Source organism: Hippocampus guttulatus, chromosome 14 (assembly GCF_054856545.1).
Source record: "Hippocampus guttulatus isolate MCC_2025c chromosome 14, RoL_Hgut_1.0, whole genome shotgun sequence".
Taxonomy (NCBI): Eukaryota; Metazoa; Chordata; class Actinopteri; order Syngnathiformes; family Syngnathidae; genus Hippocampus; species Hippocampus guttulatus.
The window spans coordinates 7,794,197-7,816,688 of NC_141274.1; the positions used below are offsets into that span (position 1 = coordinate 7,794,197).

General features: G+C 41.0%; 1 protein-coding gene across 1 annotated transcript; it reads right to left on the reverse strand.

Moving 5' to 3' along the window:
- Positions 1 to 667: 667 nt before the first annotated feature.
- Positions 668 to 20,141, reverse strand: LOC147194797 (uncharacterized). Its single transcript, XM_086128504.1, is given in 32 exon segments — positions 668 to 2,139; positions 2,142 to 3,406; positions 4,635 to 4,686; positions 4,797 to 4,836; positions 4,938 to 5,009; positions 5,120 to 5,182; positions 5,491 to 5,553; positions 5,644 to 5,724; positions 5,794 to 5,853; positions 5,942 to 6,019; positions 6,288 to 6,326; positions 6,407 to 6,478; positions 6,553 to 6,627; positions 6,709 to 6,762; positions 6,852 to 6,917; positions 6,992 to 7,060; positions 7,146 to 7,205; positions 14,909 to 14,986; positions 15,062 to 15,130; positions 15,212 to 15,268; positions 16,167 to 16,280; positions 16,350 to 16,394; positions 16,643 to 16,711; positions 17,496 to 17,561; positions 17,644 to 17,691; positions 17,756 to 17,806; positions 17,879 to 17,959; positions 18,314 to 18,364; positions 18,641 to 18,709; positions 18,789 to 18,815; positions 18,914 to 18,961; positions 20,021 to 20,141. Coding segments are annotated over 31 exon segments (3,333 nt in total). The 5' UTR covers positions 18,953 to 18,961; positions 20,021 to 20,141; the 3' UTR covers positions 668 to 1,879.
- Positions 20,142 to 22,492: the final 2,351 nt, after the last annotated feature.

A 22,492-nucleotide genomic window follows, 5' to 3' on the forward strand; every position in this document is an offset into this window, starting at 1 on the left:
ATTTGTTTAAAAAAAAAATCAAGGTGTCCGTTACCATTTTTCGATTTTTAAAATATTTAAGTAGTCATTTACACTTCTTACATAAAAGGTGTCAATTGCCACCTGCAATGGTTTGAAAAATCTTTAAGGTTTAATGTCAACCAACCACTAACCAAAAAAAAACTGTCCAAATTGAACAAATGTCAAGATGTCAAATCGTTGTTAAATTTTAAAAATGCGTATTTTCTTTATCAGCGGCAACTTACATCAATGAAGTCTTTATTCAAAAGAAAAATGTTTAAAACGGTGCATATCTGCTTTCGGGTGGGTACTTGCTTTTAAAGATTTTTGACAATCAGAAGAGTGTGAATTCGCAAGAATGTGCCGTGTATTCATTGGTTCTAGTTTATTATGCAGCGTTTGTAAATATTTAGCAAGGCAATATGAAAACATGCCATCTTCCTTTTTCTAAACTTGTTGGGAAAAAAATAGCTTTTTTGTTGTTGTGTTTCTATATATATATATATATACAGTATATATATATATATATATATACTGTATATATATATATATATATATATGTATATGTCAGGACTTTTGTTTTAGAATTAATTTACCCACAAAATGGTTACGATCGTTGAAAAACCTTGTCCACACCTTAAATACATTAAAAACAATTCTGTCAATATTAGCATAGAAAATAATTTATTTGTTCAGTAAGAAAACCAACACCAGTGAAAAGTACACTGTCTGATATAAAAATGTCAGTGGTAACCATAAAGATAAATACAGTATAATTTTAAAATGACAAAATGAAAAAACAAAAGATAGGTACATTATTCTATCTCAAAAACTTGAAAAAAAATATATACTGTATATATGTTCACAACTTTGGCTAAAAGATGCGGACTAAAGAAACAAGGTCTTATGGCCTTAGACCGAAAAATCTAGGGCTGTCCAAATGACCTTGGTTTGGCTCAAGGAGTTGGCAAGAACATTTGGACCAAAATGCCAAAACCTTGCTTTAGACCTGGACAGGAAGACATCCAGTGTGTCAAAATTTGATCAGAAAGACCAAATCCTGGTTTATGACTCCAGTATACCAATAGGACTTTGTCCAAAAGGCTATGACCAAAAAATCAAGGTCTGGCTTGAAATTCAGATGGAATGACATCGGCAAGACTTGCCCGCAAAAGACTTACTTGAAGCTCAGGCAGAAGTACTTTGCCCTGGCTTTAAACTAAAACACCCGAACCTCAAAACAGAATGTAGGTCCTGGTCTAAACTTGGTCAGAAAGACCGAGGTCAGATTACCAATAGGCCAAAGTCTTTCTTCACACTTGGAAAGACGTAGCCTCGTTTGAGTCTTGCCCATAAAACATCTACATCTACCTTTAGAGGTTGCCCAAAGGACCATGTCCAAAAGACCAAGTATTGGCTTTGTACTTGGACCAAAAAAGTCTGTCTCAAAGAGACAGAGGTGGGCTTGGACTAGGATCAAAACAACAACGCCTTACATAGAGCCATGAGCCAAAAAAACTGGACCAATGGGTCTTACTTTAAGGTCAGACAGGAAGACCAAAGGCTGGCTTATTACTCGTCCTTAAAAGGTTATCGTTTGAGACATTGGCCACAGGACGAGAACCAAGATACAATGGTCTTGCTAAGGTCTTTGAATCAAAGAAATGGACCAGAAGAATGATTTTTAAGAAGTCTCACTTTAAGGTCAGAAAAACCTAGATGTGGCTCCTCCCAATAACTGTCGGTTCTTCATTAACTACAGTACATTAACTTTTGTCCATAATTCTCCCACAAGAGCAGGACCAACATTTACAACTCTTTAAAATAAATTGACAATTAACGGTAAGACCGGTTTAAAAGACACCAAAGAGCTACAAATCTAAACATGAAGTCCATCATCCACTAGGACACTGGAATGCCGAAAACCTCGATGACTGTTTTTCCATTCTCTGTCGCTTCCTCTCCTCCCATGATCACTTTTTGTCTTGTCCCCGTCACTTCCTTTCCTCTCCCTGTCAGTTCCTGTCTTGACTCGGTCACTTCCTCTCCTGTGACTCTCCGTGCTCCCTCGATAATCCTCCTCGTGGTCACCGCCTCCCTCAAGCTTCTTCGAGGCGCTCTCGGTTCGGTTCATTCTTCTTCCTCGCCGCACACTTCGTCTCCCGCCCTTTCCTCCGCTCTCCTGTGGTGACTCCTGTGGTGACTCCTGTGGCTGGACGCTATCCTCCACCTGTGGTCCCGCCGGCTTGATGCTCGACTCTGTTGCGAATCCCTCCGTTCATCTTGCCCATCATTATCCTTCTTTTTGGGTTTCTCCTCCACTTTTTTATGAGACGCTGCTGTTTCTTTCTCTTGCTTCTCCTTCGAAGTCGTGGTCCGGTTCTCTATCTCCTTGTCCATTTTGTGCTTCTTTCTCAACCCTTCCTTCTTCTCTGCGATTTTGCCCCACTCAATCCGTTTGTCCAGTTTTAATTCCATGAGATCCAGCTCTTGTTCCAGTTCTGCCAGCTTCTTGGGATCTGACTCCAGGTCATCATCTACCTCTACCTCCACCTCCACCTCCTCGATCTCCTCATACTCCTCCACCTCGATGCCATCCATGGTCTTCTGCAGCTGAGTCTTGACCTTGTTGAGCTCCAGGAGGCCATCCTGAAGCTCCTTGCACACATCCCTGATCTTGGATGCGAACTTGGTCTTGGCACCTTTACGCAGGTCATGGGAGTCCTTGGCGAGGAAGAAGACATCTAGGGCCAGGAAGAGCGCCGACATGACCCCCGTGGTGACGCTGATGGCCTGGGCGGCCTTGGCTGCTCCAGCCCCCGCACTCAGAACCTGGACAGTGCTAATGAGCTTGTCAGTGTTGATCATTAGGGCCTTTCCCGCTCGGCCGCCTTCCTTCACCACATGTTTGATATTGCGGTTCATGGCCTTCTTGGCAGCACTCTGCGTGTACTTCTCAAAGTCCCACTCCTGCAGGGTGTCTATGCCTTCCTGCACAAAATTCATACACTCGCGGATGTCTTGGATCTGCTCCTGGTAGTCCTGGATCATCTTTTCCACTTTCTTGCGGTCCATGTTAGAGTGGACGGCGTCTGTTATGTTGGCCGTGGCCGAGGTGATGCTGCCCGCCGTGGCCACGCCAATGCCTACCGCCGTGACAATGATGGAGGCGCCAAAGGTGAATGGCGCCAGGATGAGCCCCGTGATGGTCGTCAGGCTGCCAGCCACGCTGGCCACGCGTCCGCCTACGGCTGCCGATATCGTCTTTTTATGGAACTGGTCTGCGGTATCGGCAACGGCCAGCAGCTCAAGGATGCAGTGTTGCAAGGATGCCCCCCGCTGGTTGAAGAGGCGCACAAACAGGCGCGCTGCCATGTAAACACGGTCGGCTGCCTCCTCCATTGCTCTGCAGACATTGACATGAAGGGACACTTCATTAGGTACACCTGCATTACATTTACTGCTACCTTATGACATTTACTACTATCCCTCTATACATCCTCCAATGATCGACCAATCACTAGTCACCTCCACCACCGAACAACCCATTCATGTTTCACCTATCCATCCATTCAACATCAATCGATCCATCAAACACTCTCTCAATCAATCGATCAATTTATCCATCAACCTATGGTATCATTCATCCATCCATCCAGACACCCTCTCAACCATCCAGCAATCCGTCACTGTCTGTAACTCTTATCTATCCACCTATTCATCAATCTGTCCACATCCATCCATCCAGCTAGCCGTCTGTCATCTGTCTGTCACCGATTGCCACATCTGTCATTCAGCCATTCATCTATCCACGTGTCAGTCTATACATCTATTCATCATTCATGTTTAAATCTATGATCCCTCTATTAATCTACCCAATCGTCCATCTACCAATCCAACTGTCTATCGACTGGAGGCTGTAAATTTCCCCAGTGTGGGACAAATAAAGGATATCTTATCTGAATCATCACTCCAACCATCCAGCTCTGTAAATCTGATCTAGCCATTTATCAATCTCACAATCCAACACTGATCCATCCAACCAAAGGCCCATCAACCAGCTATCAATCATCCATCCATCATCATCGATTAACCAAGCACCGTCTATCATTTATCCACCCCACCATCCATCATCTATCCATGCATCCATAGATCACAAATCCATCATATAAAATTCAACCATCCATCCACCTAACCTGGATTTATCCATCAATCCACCCACCCATCCATCCATCCATCCATCCATTTTCCGAACCGCTTGATCCTCACTAGGGTCGCGGGGGGTGCTGGAGCCTATCCCAGCCGTCTTCGGGCAGTAGGCGGGGGACACCCTGAATCAGTTGCCAGCCAATCGCAGGGCACACAGAGACGAACAACCATCCACGCCCACACTCACACCTAGGGACAATTTAGGCCATGCATGTTTTTTTTGGAATGTGGGAGGAAACCGGAGCACCCGGAGAAAACCCACGCAAGCCCGGGGAGAACATGCAAACTCCACACAAGGAGGCCGGAGCTGGAATCGAACCCGGTACCTCTGCACTGTGAAGCCAACGTGCTAACCACTGGACTACCGGGCCGCCCCCACCCACCCATTTATAATCAATAAACCATAAAACTAAGAGTGTGCATACATTCCCTCCTCATCTTCTTGGAAATTGGCCGTCTCGTTCCACTCGGCCCAACCTGTGGAGACAGGAAGTCAAGACAAACCACGTCAGACAGATAAGAGAACGAAAATCTTTTTCAGGATAACAATAAAAAATAAAAATAAAAAAACAAGATGGTACACTCGCCTTCAACATTTTTCCACCACTCCATCAGGCCATCGTTCTCCTACAGGAAAACCCCCCCAAAAAACAACACGACACTCAACTTTGACCTCATGTTGTCATGTTATGTTGATGGGGATGCGGATGGTGGCGGCGGACACACACCTCCTCAGATTCCAGTGGGTTTCCCCCAGTTGGGTATGCGGCCATCTCCACCGGTTGGACCTCAACTGTACTCTGAAAAATATCCAAAAAAATTAAATCCAACCCCCATCATACATGATTGTCACACGAGACCTCAGTTCAAAGTACGTAGTAAAGAGGAGGAAGGAGATGAAGAAACTCACCTGTGCCGGTATCATCTCCTGCATCTCCAGACTCTCCTCAATGACTGAAATCTTTTCTTGGGCCTGAGAAGCAAAAGGCAAGAGAACGAATATCACTGAAGATGAAAACTTAAAACTGCAGGCAACTTCGTTTTGTCCATCTGTTTGGTATGTGTGGTTCAAATTCTTTAACAATCGGGAAAAAAACGGTATCTCTTCAAGTCCATCTTGGAAAGCTCCCTAGAAATCGGCCCCACAACGCCTCAAAGCAAAATGATAGTCATCCTGTGCCTTTTCAGGCAAGGCTTCCTGAGTCCTTTTTGTGGGTCTGCCCATAATAGATAATGCTATTAAGTGTTGTACTGCAAAGATAAACTGGCTGAGGGGGTTACCTGTGACGACTCGTTGAGTTTTGGCATCTTGGGAAGAGTTGTCTTGACTCTGAAGGATACAACCTGGAGGAGGTTAAAAAAAAAAAAAGCGACATGACAGTCAGACCGAGAAAATATTTTGCGCGTCGCAACTTCACAAAACACAAGGCTCACTCGTCTTTTTTTCTTGATGGTCCTCCTGCGTTTCAGCCCCCCGCCCGCAGATGGCGCCGCCTCCTCGTCATTATCATTGTCCTGCGAGCGTTAACGGGGCATGAGAGCATGTGAACACATCTTCCCATGTGACTTGAAAAACAGCCGAACCTGTTTGTCAGCGGTTTTGGGCGTTCTCTTGAACATGGCAGTGAAGCCTCCTTTTTTCTCCTGCCAGACATAAACACAGAGTCAGATATACTGTACAGTGTGTCCACACGTCAATCATACTTATTGTAAAAGGATTCCAAATGTGTACCGTGTACTCAGTCACCTTTGCAGTGGCAGCTTCAAGATCAACAGGAGGGCCTGATAGTTCGTCTCCTGACAAGTCATCCTTGTTGGAAGCAAAAGACCAAAACCAATACAATTCTCTTCAGTGATAGTTGGAAAAGCATCGTTTTGCCCGTACACAACTAATGTTTGTTCCAAATGTCTGTCAAAATATAAAGAAAACAAATGCAATTCAACATTTATTTAAAATGCAATTAATTAAATACATCATTTCACCCCAACCCCCTAACCCTTCTTCTCTCTGTCTCGCCAAAGTGCGGCAAAAAAAGAAAAAATAATAATAATCACGGTATTTTCCTCCTGTAATTTACCTTGATACTTTCTTCCTGCTTGCCATCACTATGAGGATCCTGGAAGCAAAAAAAAAAAAGATGCGACGTTCGATTATTTTATCAAATGAATAAGAGTAGAAGATCGTCTCGGAAATCACCTTGGTGGCGAGGGAGCGTGGTGCTGGTTTGGGCGACTTTTTTAACATTCCCGCCAAACCTCCCATCTTTTCCTGGGAACGAAATATTGTGTCATTAAAAGGGCTGAAAACAGTCCAAATGTGACGTCTGTCACCATCGTTTGCACCTTTGGTGCATTTTCTTCTGTCAAGTTTTCATTGCTGGCCGATAAGAGCTTCTTTTCCTCATCGCCGTTTGACGCCTGCAGAGCAACAATAATACAACAACAATTGAGAATAACAACAAAAACAAGAAAAATAATCAGCATCTATGGTGTTGTCACCTCGTCGCCTGCTTTCGGCGCTTTCTTGAACATGCCACTGAAAATACTTTTTCCCTAGGAAAAAAAATGTTATGAATCAGATCAATCATGTAAGACTTTTTCCAACTCCCTCCCGGTGACGAGTGCACTTCAGTGATGCTGACCTCATCCAGCAGGTTCTCTTGGCTGTTGGATCTTCTGAAGATGCCCGCCAGGCCTCCCTTTTTAACCTAAGAGTGCACTTTTTTGGAGTCAAATGTCAAACAACCAACAATGAAACGCATCTTGCAAACTTGGTTGAAACCTTGGGAACGTTTTCGGACAAGTTCTCCAAGCTCCCAGATGGCGCCACTTCACTCTTGACTAGGGCTTCCTGAAACGGCACCAAATGCTGTCGTTCCTTAGTATATAGTTCATCAAAGAATTTCTAACGAAACATTTTTGGGAGTGGGAGGAACCTTATCGCCCTCTGTTGGCTTCTGAGGCTTCTTGAACATGTTGCTGAAAAGGTTTTTATCCTGGAAAAAAAAATCAGTTGCAAAATTAAAAAGTTGAAAATTGCAACAAAAAGTCTTGCACATTTGTACAAATAGTGTAAATAAAACAAATATTCCACTAATATTTCTTGAAGGTTAAAATTGGCAGCATAAATTCAAAGATTTTTTTTTTGTTAAGAAGGAAAATGAAAAGAAATCCATTTTTAAAAAATTACATTAAAAACAATACAAAAATAAGTTATATTGCACATTAGTAAACAATAAGTACAAAAAAGTAATATGTTCAATTATGAAACAAAATAATTGAAATTAATATTTCTCAATAGAGGCAAATGACCATGTATAGTAAGGCATTTTTAGCCGAAAAAAACGACCATGTCTAGTGAGGTGTTTCGGGCCGAAAACCCCCCCGACCATGTAAGGCGTTTTTAGCCGAAAAAAACGTCCGAAAAAAATGACCATGTATAGTAAGACGTTTTTACCCGAAAAAAAAAGACCATGTATAGAAAGGTGTTTTTACTCGAAAAAAAAACACGACCATGTATATAGTAAGGCATCTTTCGCCGAAAAAAACGACCATGTATAGGAAGTCGTTTTTACCCGAAAAAAACGACCATGTATAGTAAGGCGTTTTTAGCCGAAAAAAACCCGACCATGTCTAGTAAGGCATTTTTAGCCGAAAAAAACGACCACGTATAGTAAGACGTTTTAACCTGAAAAAAACGACCATGTATATTGTCATGATTCGGTTTGGGACCAACAGCTGGCACTGTAGGGCTCCCCCTGCAGCTGCACACCTGTTGGTCATTAGGTAATTAGTGCTTTATAAGGACTCCTAGCCCGACCACTCATTGTCGGGTCATTGTTGCTTTTTGCTGCTGTCATGTTTGTTTGTGGCTGTTGGTATGCTACTGTCATGTTTGTTTCAGTCATGTTTTGGTCATGTTTTTGTTATTGAGAGTTTTTAGTTTCTGCCATGGTTTTTGTTTGTTACTTTGGATTCGTTTTGTTATCATGACTTTGTTTTGGATTTAGTTTTCTGTATTTTATCAATGCACTTCTTCAAATACACCCTGCTCCTCCCTCCTGCCTACTTTTTGGGGTCCACCACCACCTCGCAAACGTGACAGAATGACCCGACGACCTGGACCCCGCAGGTACTAAGGACTGTTCCCTATTCAACCATGTGCCTGGCGGACCGTGTCTGTGGCTGACACCCTTTTCCCTTTCAGGCAGCGCTGGTGATGCAGGTGTCCTGTTTTCGTCTCGTCAAGCCGCGTCTATGGTGGGCCGAGCCCCGTCCGCGTCCACGTCGAGCTAAGTCACATTCACGCCGACGACAAGCCGTGCCACGTCCACGCCTACGCCAGGCCGAGCCCCTGTTCACGTCCGGCTGTCCCATGTCCCCCGTTACGTCGAGGTCCGTCCACGCCCAGCCAAAGGATTGCCGTCGCTTTTGTTCCTGTTCCCTGGCGAGGTGAAGGTCACCGTTGCTTTTGTTCCTGTTCTCCGGCGAGGCAAGCCTTCTGGACAACTTTAGGACGTATAGGATCCGTCCCTTGAGGGAGGGGTACCGTCATGATTCGGTTTGGGACCAACAGGTGGCACTGTAGGCGTTTAAAAGGACTCACAGCCCGACCACTCATTGTCGGGTCATTGTTTGCTCTTGCTACCATTATGTTCGTTTGTTTGCTGTTCCTTTGCTGCTGTCATGGTTCTGTTCCTGTTAGTTTTTTTTTGCAGTCATGGTTTTGTTTTGCTACTTTGGATTAGTTTTGGTTGTTAGCATTTTGTTTGTTTAGGATTCAGTTTTCTCGGTTTTATTAAATATAATTCGTCAAGTTCACCCTGCTCCTTCCTCCTGCCTTGTTTTTGGGGTCCACCACCACATCGCAAACGTGACATATATATTGTAAGGCGTTTTTACCCGAAAAAAAACGACCATGTATAGTAAGGCGTTTTTAGCCGAAAAAAACGTCCGAAAAAAAACCATGTATAGTAAGGCGTTTTTAGCCCAAAAACATGACCATGTATAGAAAGGCGTTTTTAGCCGAAAAAAACGACCATGTATAGAAAGGCGTTTTTAGCCGAAAAAAACGACCATGTATAGAAAGGCGTTTTTAGCCGGAAAAAAAACGACCATGTATAGTAAGGCGTTTTTAGCCGGAAAAAAAACGACCATGTATAGTAAGGCGTTTTTAGCCGGAAAAAAAACGACCATGTATAGTAAGGCGTTTTTAGCCGGAAAAAAAACGACCATGTATAGTAAGGCGTTTTTAGCCGGAAAAAAACGACCATGTATAGTAAGGCGTTTTTAGCCGGAAAAAAACGACCATGTATAGTAAGGCGTTTTCAGCCGAAAAAAACGACCATGTATAGTAAGGCGTTTTCAGCCGAAAAAAACGACCATGTATAGTAAGGCGTTTTTAGCCGAAAAAAACGACCATGAATAGTAAGGCGTTTTTAGCCGGAAAAAAACTACCATGTATAGTAAGGCGTTTTTAGCCGAAAAAAACGACCATGAATAGTAAGGCGTTTTTAGCCGAAAAAAACGACCATGTATAGTAAGGCGTTTTTAGCCCAAAAAACGACCATATAGTAGGGCGTTTTAGCCGAAAAAAAACACCATGTATAGTAAGGCGTTTTTAGCCCAAAAAAACAACCATGTATAGTAAGGCGTTTTTAGCCCAAAAAAAAGACCATGTATAGTAAGGCGTTTTTAGACGAAAAAAACGGCGATGTATAGTAAGGCGTTTTTAGACGAAAAAAACGGCAGTGTATAGTAAGGCGTTTTTAGACGAAAAAAACGGCCATGTATAGTAAGGCGTTTTTAGCCGAAAAAAACTATATAGTAGGGCGTTTCTAGCCCAAAAAACGACCATGTATAGTAAGGCGTTTTTAGCCAAAAAAAACCGACCATGTATAGTAAGGCGTTTTTAGCTGAAAGAAACGACCAGGTATAGTAAGGCGTTTTTAGCCGAAAAAAACGACCGTGTATAGTAAGGCGTTTTTTTAGCCCAAAAACATGACCATGTATAGTAAGGTTTTCAGCCGAAAAAAACGACCATGTATAGTAAGGTGTTTTTAGCCGAAAAAAACGACCATGTATAGAGAAGCGTTTTTAGCCCAAAAAAAAAAGACCATGTATAGTAAGGCGTTTTTAGCCGAAAAAAACGACCATGTATAGTAAGGCGTTTTTAGCTGAAAAAAACGACCAGGTATAGTAAGGCGTTTTTAGCCGAAAAAAACGACCGTGTATAGTAAGGCGTTTTTTTAGCCCAAAAACATGACCATGTATAGTAAGGTTTTCAGCCGAAAAAAACGACCATGTATAGTAAGGTGTTTTTAGCCGAAAAAAACGACCATGTATAGAGAAGCGTTTTTAGCCCAAAAAAAAAAGACCATGTATAGTAAGGCGTTTTTAGCCGAAAAAAACGACCATGTATAGTAAGACGTTTTTAGTTGAAAAAAACGACCATGTATAGTAAGGCGTTTTTAGCCGAAAAAAACGACCATGTACAGGAAGGCGTTTTTTAGCCCAAAAACATGACCATGTATAGTAAGGCGTTTTTAGCCGAAAAAAACGACCATGCATAGTAAGGCGTTTTTAGCCGAAAAAACCGACCATGTATAGTAAGGCGTTTTTAGCTGAAAAAAAAGACCGAAAAAAAAGACCATGTATAGTAAGGCGTTTTTAGCCCAAAAACATGACCATGTATAGTAAGGCGTCTTACTATACATGGTCGTTTTTTTCGGTCTTTTTTTTCAGCTAAAAACGCCTTACTATAAGGCGTCTTACTATACATGGTCGTTTTTTTCGGCTAAAAACGCCTTACTATACATGGTCTTTTTTTTCAGCTAAAAACGCCTTACTATACATGGTCGTTTTTTGGGGCTAAAAACGCCTTAATATACATGGTCGTTTTTTTGGCTGAAAACGCCCTACTATATGGTCGTTTTTTGGGCTAAAAACGCCTTACTATACATGGTCGTTTTTTCGGCTAAAAACGCCTTACTATTCATGGTCGTTTTTTTCGGCTAAACACGCCTAACTATACATGGTCTTTTTTTTCAGCTAAAAACGCCTTACTATACATGGTTGTTTTTTTCGGCCGTTTCTTTTGACTAAAAACGCCTTACTACTATACATGGTCGTTTTTTTCGGCTAAAAACGCCTTACTATACATGGTCGTTTTTTTCGGCTAAAAACGCCTTACTATTCATGGTCGTTTTTTTCGGCTAAAAACGCCTAACTATACAGTAAATATTCCCATCCCCGGAATTCTATACATGGTCGTTTTCTGGCGAAAAACGCCTTACTATTTGGCTAAAAACGCTTTACTATACATGGGCGTTTTTTTCGGCTAAAAACGCCTTAATATTCCATTAAAAACGCCTTACTATACATGGTCGTTTTTTTCGGCTAAAAACGCCTTCCCATCCATGGTCGTTTTTTTTCGGCTAAAAACGCCTTACTATACGTGGTCATTTTTTTTCGGCTAAAAACGCCTTACTGTACATGGTCGTTTTTTTCGGCTAAAAACGGCTTACTATACATGGTCGTTTTTTTCAGCTAAAAACGCCTTACTATACATGGTCGTTTTTTTGGGGCTAAAAACGCCTTAATATACATGGTCGTTTTTTGGGCTGAATACGCCCTACTATATGGTCGTTTTTTGGGCTAAAAACGCCTTACTATACATGGTCGTTTTTTCGGCTAAAAACGCCTTACTATTCATGGTCGTTTTTTTCGGCTAAAAACGCCTAACTATACATGGTCTTTTTTTTCAGCTAAAAACGCCTAACTATACATGGTCTTTTTTTTCAGCTAAAAACGCCTTACTATACATGGTTGTTTTTTTCGGCCGTTTTTTTCGGCTAAAAACGCCTAACTATACATGGTCTTTTTTTCAGCTAAAAACGCCTTACTATACATGGTCGTTTTTTTCGGCTAAAAACGCCTTACTATACATGGTCGTTTTTTTCGGCTAAAAACGCCTTACTATTCATGGTCGTTTTTTTCGGCTAAAACGCCTAACTATACAGTAAATATTCCCATCCCCGGAATTCTATACATGGTCGTTTTCTTGCGAAAAACGCCTTACTATTTGGCTAAAAACGCTTTACTATACATGGGCGTTTTTTTCGGCTAAAAACGCCTTAATATTCCATTAAAAACGCCTTACTATACATGGTCGTTTTTTTCGGCTAAAAACGCCTTCCCATCCATGGTCGTTTTTTTTCGGCTAAAAACGCCTTACTATACATGGTCTTTTTTTTCCAGCTAAAAACGCCTTACTATACATGGTCATTTTTTTCGGCTAAAAACGCCTTACTGTACATGGTCGTTTTTTTCGGCTAAAAACGGCTTACTATACATGGTCGTTTTTTTCAGCTAAAAACGCCTTAATATACATGGTCGTTTTTTTGGCTCAAAACGCCCTACTATATGGTCGTTTTTTGGGCTAAAAACGCCTTACTATACATGGTCGTTTTTTCGGCTAAAAACGCCTTACTATTCATGGTCGTTTTTTTGGCTCAAAACGCCCTACTATATGGTCGTTTTTTGGGCTAAAAACGCCTTACTATACATGGTCGTTTTTTCGGCTAAAAACGCCTTACTATTCATGGTCGTTTTTTTCGGCTAAAAACACCTAACTATACATGGTCTTTTTTTTCAGATAAAAACGCCTTACTATACATGGTTGTTTTTTTCGGCCGTTTTTTTTGGCTAAAAACGCCTTACTATACATGGTTGTTTTTTTCGGCCGTTTTTTTGGGCTAAAAACGCCTTACTATACATGGTCGTTTTTTTCGGCTAAAAACGCCTTACTATACATGGTCGTTTTTTGGGGCTAAAAACGCCTTAATATACATGGTCGTTTTTTCGGCTAAAAACGCCTTACTATTCATGGTCGTTTTTTTTAGGCTAAAAACGCCTAACTATACATGGTCGTTTTTTTCGGCTAAAACGCCTTACTATACATGGTCGTTTTTTCGGCCGTTTTTTTCGGCTAAAAACGCCTTTCTATACATGGTCGTTTTTTTCGGCTAAAAACGCCTAACTATACATGGTCGTTTTTTTCGGCTAAAAACGCCTTACTATTCATGGTCGTTTTTTTCGGCTAAAAACGCCTAACTATACATGATTGTTTTTTTCGGCTAAAAACGCCTTACTATACATGGTCGGGTTTTTTTCGGCTAAAAACGCCTTACTATACATGGTCGTTTTTTTCGGCTAAAAACGCCTTACTATACATGGTCGTTTTTTTTCGGCTAAAAACGCCTAACTATACATGGTCGTTTTTTTCGGCTAAAAACGCCTTACTATACATGGTCGTTTTTTCGGCTAAAAACGCCTTACTATTCATGGTCGTTTTTTTCGGCTAAAAACACCTAACTATACATGGTCTTTTTTTTCAGATAAAAACGCCTTACTATACATGGTTGTTTTTTTCGGCCGTTTTTTTTGGCTAAAAACGCCTTACTATACATGGTTGTTTTTTTCGGCCGTTTTTTTGGGCTAAAAACGCCTTACTATACATGGTCGTTTTTTTCGGCTAAAAACGCCTTACTATACATGGTCTTTTTTTTTCAGCTAAAAACGCCTTACTGTACATGGTCGTTTTTTGGGGCTAAAAACGCCTTAATATACATGGTCGTTTTTTCGGCTAAAAACGCCTTACTATTCATGGTCGTTTTTTTGGCTCAAAACGCCCTACTATATGGTCGTTTTTTGGGCTAAAAACGCCTTACTATACATGGTCGTTTTTTCGGCTAAAAACGCCTTACTATTCATGGTCGTTTTTTTCGGCTAAAAACACCTAACTATACATGGTCTTTTTTTTCAGATAAAAACGCCTTACTATACATGGTTGTTTTTTTCGGCCGTTTTTTTTGGCTAAAAACGCCTTACTATACATGGTTGTTTTTTTCGGCCGTTTTTTTGGGCTAAAAACGCCTTAATATACATGGTCGTTTTTTCGGCTAAAAACGCCTTACTATTCATGGTCGTTTTTTTTAGGCTAAAAACGCCTAACTATACATGGTCGTTTTTTTCGGCTAAAACGCCTTACTATACATGGTCGTTTTTTCGGCCGTTTTTTTCGGCTAAAAACGCCTTTCTATACATGGTCGTTTTTTTCGGCTAAAAACGCCTAACTATACATGGTCGTTTTTTTCGGCTAAAAACGCCTTACTATTCATGGTCGTTTTTTTCGGCTAAAAACGCCTAACTATACATGATTGTTTTTTTCGGCTAAAAACGCCTTACTATACATGGTCGTTTTTTTCGGCTAAAAACGCCTTACTATACATGGTCGTTTTTTTCGGCTAAAAACGCCTTACTATACATGGTCGTTTTTTTTCGGCTAAAAACGCCTAACTATACATGGTCGTTTTTTTCGGCTAAAAACGCCTTACTATACATGGTCGTTTTTTTCGGCTAAAAACGCCTTACTATTCATGGTCGTTTTTTTCGGCTAAAAACGGCTAACTATACACGATTGTTTTTTTCGGCTAAAAACGCCTTACTATACATGGTCGTTTTTTTCGGCTAAAAACGCCTTACTATACATGGTCGTTTTTTCGGCCGTTTTTTTCGGCTAAAAACGCCTTTCTATACATGGTCGTTTTTTTCGGCTAAAAATGTGTGGATATTTTTTTTTAGTCGCTCAATGATATTACTGCGATGGAATCGTCATCAAATCCGACTTTTTTGTTACCTTGGGAATGCCCCTATCGGCCACATCATCGCCGTCCACTGCCTTTGTAGTCACTTGCTCCTTGTCCTCCTCGCTATCCTGGAATTGGGACATGCGATGGATTCAAATGTGGGGAAAAAAATTAAATAAAAATAATTCGAAATTAACACTCACCGGTGAGTCAGCCCTCTCTCCTTTGGGGGACTTTTTCAGGAAGACGCCAAACAGCCCTCGATCTTTTTCCTGACCCCGCCGCCCCACACAAAAACATGTTGACCATGGCCGCACACATAATATGGAAATGTTAAATATTCTATTCCATACCGCTTTTCCCGATAAATCCTCACTGCTTGCTGACAACTTTTTCTCCACACTCTCATCCTGCAAGTGACAAAAACAAAACAAACAAAAAACACGGGAAATACATGCAATCATGAGATGACATTTTTTTATTTATTCAAATTTTTAATGGAGAGGATGGAGTGATGCTCACCATGAACAACCTATAATTATACGAAGTATATGATTAAAAGTTAAAATTAAGTACAATATGAACACGTACATTTTTTTCTTTTTTTTGTCAAAAGAAATTAAATTCTATTTTGCGACATTAAAATGTTCTTATGGATCTCAAATGAGCACCAGAGATTGTTGTTTAGTGCTCATTTTTCAGCCCCATTTCCCCTTTTTGAGTTGCAACATTGCCCTGCGATTGGCTGGCAACTGATTCAGGGTGTCCCCCGCCTACTGCCCGGAGACGGCTGGGATAGGCTCCAGCACCCCCCGCGACCCTAGTGAGGATCAAGCGGTTCGGAAAATGGATGGATGGATGGAGTTGCAACATGCGGTTTGAAAAATAAATAAATAAAATACAATTCCTGTCTTTCAGTTTTTATTTCGTAATGCCAAGAACGTAACTGCACCAGGGCTACACAATGGCATCATATGAAAAAAAAAATCCCTTTCTGAGTGTCATGGGCGGTTTGAAAGTAAATAAATCAATAAAAATCCCACCTGTGCTGTTTGGCTCATATGTACAGTATTTTTATAAAACGCCAAACAAAAATATGGTGAAAATATATATTTTTTAAATCATTTTTTAAAAAATGAAGGAAAATTCATCAAGTTGAGATGGAACCAGAACTGTTAATCAAAGGGAACCCTTTTGCAACATTGCTTTTTGAGTACGTGTACCGTCTTGTGTTCATAATGCAATAGCGGCACTGAATAGAGATGACGTGCAGCCTTCTTTTTCATCATCGTCATCATCATGTCTTACTTGTTTGGATTCTGCACTTTTGTCCTGTTTGACTTTGTCACCGTCCGTCCGTTCCTTTTCCTGGGCCGCCGCTTCTTTGTCGGGATTGAGATCGCCTCCACTGCCACCGCCGACCTTCAAGGAAGGCAAACTTCAACGCCTGCGCACATGACGATGTCATCATCGTCGAGGAGCACCTCGTACCTTGCTTGTGGACTTGAGGTGCTTCATCACCCCCTTTAGGACGCCCTGCGGAGAAAGTCATACGCTGTCACATCTCGCATGCGCAAATACAAACACAAAAGTAGAGAAAAACACAAAAACTTGTACACTCGCACATACAAAGGCGTGCACACACACAGGTACACACACATTTACACAAAAGCATGCACACAAATGGAGGCAAGTACACGCACACAAATGCACGTACACGATCACATGACACACACACACAAACACAAAGACACACGCACAAAAGGACATAGTGCGTCAAATACCGGTTTGATGGAAGTGGTCTTTTTGTCCGGAGCGTCCTCACCTCTGTCCTGGTTGTCAGTCACATGACTCTGCAGTAAATACCTCCATGTGAGTCACATCATCCCAAAACTCGTTTAAGGTAGGTTTGAATTTGTGTGTGTGTGTGTGTGTGTGTGTGTCTTGCACACAACCACGCCCACACGCTCCCACAAACCCGTTTAGCCAGAGAGTGCATACAACCATCAGGCCGCATTTTTCTGAGCTTCTCGTACAAAGTACAAGTGATGTATTCTTATAGTGGACAATGCACAAACGCAAGCGTTGCTTCGGAATCAACCATGGTCTTGATTGAACATACACAAAATCAGTCAGCATCTTCCAGTTGTCAGTTGCCCATCCCCAATAGAAAGTAAACTGGTTAGTACAGGGGTGGCATGGTGATGGATTGGTTAGTGCATCCGCCTCACAGTGCAGAGGTGCAGCGTTCAATTCCAGTTCCGGCCTTCCTTATGTAGAGTTTACATTTTCTCCCTGTGCCTGTGTGGGTTTTCCCCGGGTATTCAGGTCTCCTCCCACAATTCAAAAAACATGCATGGCAAGTTAATGGGACACTCTAAATTGTCCCTCGGTGTGAGTGTGACCGCAAATGGTTGATCGTCTATGTGTGCTCTGCAATTGACTGGCAACCAGTTTAGGATGTTTTCCGCCTACTGCCCAATGGTGGCTGTGATTGGCTCCAGCACGCTCGCAACCCTTGTGAGGAAAAGCGGATAAGAAATGGATGGTTAGTACTGTGGATTAGCATTATTTGTATTACTGTGTTAGCATTATTAGCATTACATTATTAGCTTGATTAGCACCCTCGTTGCTTACAATGAATGACATTTTTTTGTCTTTCAGGCTTCGTCGAACTTTGGCCGTCAGGACAGATGGACCAGTCTACGTGTGAGGGGAACGATTGATGTTGAAAATTATTTGTACCGGTAAATAAAAATTGTAATCTGACATGCCGGTGACAAACCTGCTTGGTGTCAGTCGCCGCATCTAATTGGACACTTCCGGCAGAAATCTGAAAAAAGAAGAGGACCAAGTGTTGGCGGCCAACACTGAGATGGCGTCAGAAGATGGTGTACCTGCTTGTGGTCGCTGTTGCGCTGACTGTGTCTCGTCGTCCAGGTCCTCCTCTGCACGCGAAAAAAAAATGGAAATTAATTTTGACTTTCACTTGTTAAATTGTGACAGTACTTATACTACACCTTTTCTGCTCGTCTAGGCGCCAGCACGGGAGTTTCGGACTTTTTCTCCTTTGTCTCGCTTTGTGGCATGTTTCGATTGGCCTAAAAAATATATATAAAATCACGTAAAAAAAAAAAACATGATTTTTTTTTTCCCCCACCGTCATTTGTGTTGTCAATTGTAATCACCACAAATAGGGCCAGAGTAACATGACAAACAGAAAACATTCACCCCAAAAAGTGAAAACACTGTAATGAGCATGCCGGGCCACTAGTGGGCGATATCCCATGAAACGATTGCAACGTTTTCAGTGTTTTCAATCCCCAAAGTGACACCTAAACAATCTATTATTTGTACTGAATTTTATAAGTTTCATGGACAACCCTGATTTTTAATAAATCAGATGCCAGGAAATAAATTAATGTTGACAAGATTTTAACAACTAACACACTTACCTCACCATCCATGTCTAATCTTTTCAGGCGAAATTGCATTTGACTCAGTTCCTGCACACATACACACACGTACACAAAAATATTTTTTTAATAATGTTCCAATCATACACAAAAGGAAAATGTTATCAACTTGCTAGCAACCAATCAACCTTTGAGGTGATGGGATCTTCAACCAAAATAGTTACAAAGTTCCAATTCTGAAAAGACATTGAACAAGAACCCACCCACTGCCAAAAAAAATCAAGGAACAATTCAAAACATTTTTAAGATAAGAAAATCTTGATTTGTCTGACAATTTTTGACAGTTAAACCCTATTTTGTACACACATTCAGCTTGGGTCGTGGAGGAAGCACATGGGTAGGCTTGTCCAATTTCGCTGCATCGATTCTTTGAGGCTGAAACAAAAAGTCCTATTTTTACTAAACGCTGATTATACACCTCTGCAAATAGCGACTTACGGTGCGGAGTAAGTACCTCGGGAGGCCAGCGAGGCAGTATGGACTGTGAAGACAACACAGAACATTAGGAATACAACTTAGGTTTATGATTTTTTTCCCATTTGATATTATTTTATGTTTTATCTTTCCATTCATTCTCACAGGCTTTTTCTTTTTGGCTTCAGGCTGAGCCATCGTCATCTCACTTCCCTAAAACGAGACAAAATGTTCAGAAAAATACCATAATCCCCATGGTAGATACTTCCACGTGCTTGTGAAATGATGGAAGTTGATTGATGAGCACATTTGCATTTACAATGACAAATTCACTTGTGTCACTTGTACCTCAAAATCAACTTCCCCCACTGAAATGAAAGAAAATGCTATTCATCGCAGCTCCAAAAAACAACACATTACAGGAGGTCAGTCTAAAACGCTTAATGTAAAAAAAAAAGCCGAAATTATGATTACTCATCACCAAAATGTATGTACACAGCTCTCATCATGCCCACGTCAACCTCTGAAAACATTAAAATGATAAACCCAGTCATTTGGATTTTTTGGGATTCTATGGACATTACATGTCACACACTATGAAATGAAGACAAAGAAAAAAAATACAATTTCCATGTCAATTATAAATGTGTGTTTTGATCGTGTGTTTAGGACAGTAGAGACCGCATGCCAATGAGAAAAACATACGCCCAAAAAAATCAATGAATTAATCATGAATTGAATCATGATTTTCTGCTCGGATTCAATTAACATTGTGTTGCTCATTTTGGTGTGTGCGCCTTGGCCACGAGGGCGCACCGCACACAGAAAGAGCATCACAACGAAGATACAACACTCGTTGCTTTTCACAGACGTATTTTAAAAAAAAGTGACATTGAGGCTACTTTTGTGAACCCAAAGTCGCTACGTTCCCAAGAGGAATTATAATATCTACTTTTTAGATTATTTTGTCAGGCGGAAGTTGCTTCTTAGTGACTACTTAATTTTGAAAACAAATATTTCCTTTCTGTTTTATTGCGAAAATACCAATTTCCTCAGTTATCACGTGCTTCCAGATTGGATCGACCGGAGAACTACAAAACAAAATAAAGCCGCATTTTTCTAATGTTTCTATGAACATTGAGTCATGACAGACTAACGGCAGATATTCAATTAAACACTGTAGCTTGACAGCAGCCGTTCAAAAACAATAATTGCCGAGCACATTAAATGCATTTGAAATGTTAATTGTGTCATTCATGGGGTTTGACTAACCTCGCAGTTGTTTCTCTGTCACTGAAATCCGAACACATTCACACACGAACACAAAGTGAATGCCTGTCTCGAGATTTTCCAAACTTTTCACCACACCTCGCAACACATCTGCAGCTCCGGAGGCGTTCAAGGGCACCTGGTGAAGCTCCGAAATTTCCGCCTTCATCACAACCTCCGCGACGTGACACGAACAGATTTTTGAGTGTATTTCCCCAAAATGTGTCGATCAAATGTGGTAATCTTACATGGAACGTTTTTCTCTCTCGAAGGAAGCCGTTTGTATTTCCCTATACAGTATTTCTATTTAAATGACCTGGAAACATCTCAGTGAGTTTACACCTGATTGTTTTCCGCAATTAAAAATATATATAGTACCATGAATAAAAGTAAATGAAATATATACTCACACGCTCTGCGAATTCAATTATTTTAATTCAACATTTAACTGAAAACAAAAGAGGTTTTAAGTATTATATAATAATAAAGCCAAATGTTTTAATCCAAGTTTCTGAAATACAGTATGTTACATCAAGTACCATTTGCATGTCCAACATTTAAAAAAAAAACAAAAAAACAATAGTGTTAGTAGTTTTATTACAAAAAATAATCTGTAATGTGTTTGGTATGTGATTCTTTTACAAAATTTTTAAAAATCCATCCATCCATGTTATTTTTAGATTAAAAATATACATAAAAACAAAACAGTACAAACAGTAAAACACAGATTTTTAAATGTTTTGTGTTATACTGCATTAAATCAATGTATTTTTCATGAATGTACTCTTAATTGCATTTATGTATTGTTTTCTACTGTCCAAATGGAATTCTTTTCCTTTATTTGTCTTAATAGTCATCACCTCATTCCGACTGGAACTTTACGCAACAGCATGCCCAGTATCATGCTGCCATTCCGTACTTTCGAAATATAAACTTTTGCATGCTGTAATGTTTGTGCATGTTCCCACTTGTTGGCTCTTCTTATCCGTCCACAAAAATCTTCTATTGCACTGCCATTCCTGAGGGAATATCTTGCAATATGTTAACCGTTGTGTGTTAAACAGTGACGTAGCTTATACACTAGAATAAGAACATTATTCGGGTCAGGGGGGAGCTGCAGTTTATACCAGCTCACTTTGGGAGATAGGCAGGGTACACCCTTGACTGGTCACCGGCCGATCACAGGGCACATAGACAAACACTCATATTCACACGACAGGTCAAATTATTGAAAAGCCACACACACACAAGCATGGGGGAAGATGTAGAATCCACACATGAAGGCCCGAGCCCGGATTCAATTCCAGAAACTTCCAACTGTGAAGCAGGCGCGCTAAAACACGAGTCCACCGGTCCAACAACAATAATAGTGATACTATAATGATGAATACATATTACAGAAATGATAAATATCAATTATGACAATTTCCTCAACTAAATAACACACCCCACATTGTTACCAGCAAGACAACTTTAACACACAAACACACAGATGAAACTACGCCCTGCAAAACTGCATCCTCATGATGTAGCGGGGTGATAAATGCGATGATTTGACCTGCAGAGGATGTCTTTGAAATGTTTTTGTCTGAGGCGGAGGAGGAGGAGGGAAGGGGGAGGAAGGGGCAGGGCCTAACCTACCTGTGTTTGGATCTCGGCAGATTTGACTCATCAGTTTCAACCTCAAGTCTGACACAAAAGGATCCCAAAATAAGCCCCAATGTTGGCTAATAATTCAAAGCGGGGCGAGGAAATTATGACTCATTAACCCTTTAATAGTCTGCTCAACCATATGCATATGAGGACAAAACTGATCAAATTGTATCATTACTTCAAAATTTTGTATTCATATAAAAACAAAATCTACAAAAACACAATCACAACAGAGGCCGAATGAGGGTGTCTTTCTGGTTATTTTCATCTTGTTTCATAAAATAAATTCCTGTTTTGTTTAGAGAATGTTTATTTTTTGCTCTCACCAAATTAAAAAAATTACTGAATTAAATCTGTATACGGGGCGGCCCGGGTGGTTAGCACGTCGACCTCACAGTCTAGGGGTCGAGGGTTCGATCCTGGCTCCAGGCCTCCTGTGTGGAGTTTGCATGTTCTCCCAGTGCCTGTGTGGGTTTTCTCTGGGTACTCCGGTTTCCTCCCACGTTCCAAAAACATCCATGGCAGGCTGATTGAACACTCTAAATTGTCCCAAGGTGTGCGTGTGAGCGTTGTTTGTATATTTGTGCCCTTTGATTGGCTGACAACCAGTTCAGGGTGTCCCGCGCCTACTGCCCGAAGACAGCTGGGATAGGCTCCAGCACCCCTCGCGACTCTTGTGAGGATTAAGATGATCAGGAAATGGATGGAGGAGGACTTGAAAGGGGAGAAATTCTTTTTTTTTTTTTTATAGTTAGTTAATTTACCCACAAAATAAAAGCTTGTCCACACCTTAAATACATTAAAAACAATTCTGTGTCAATA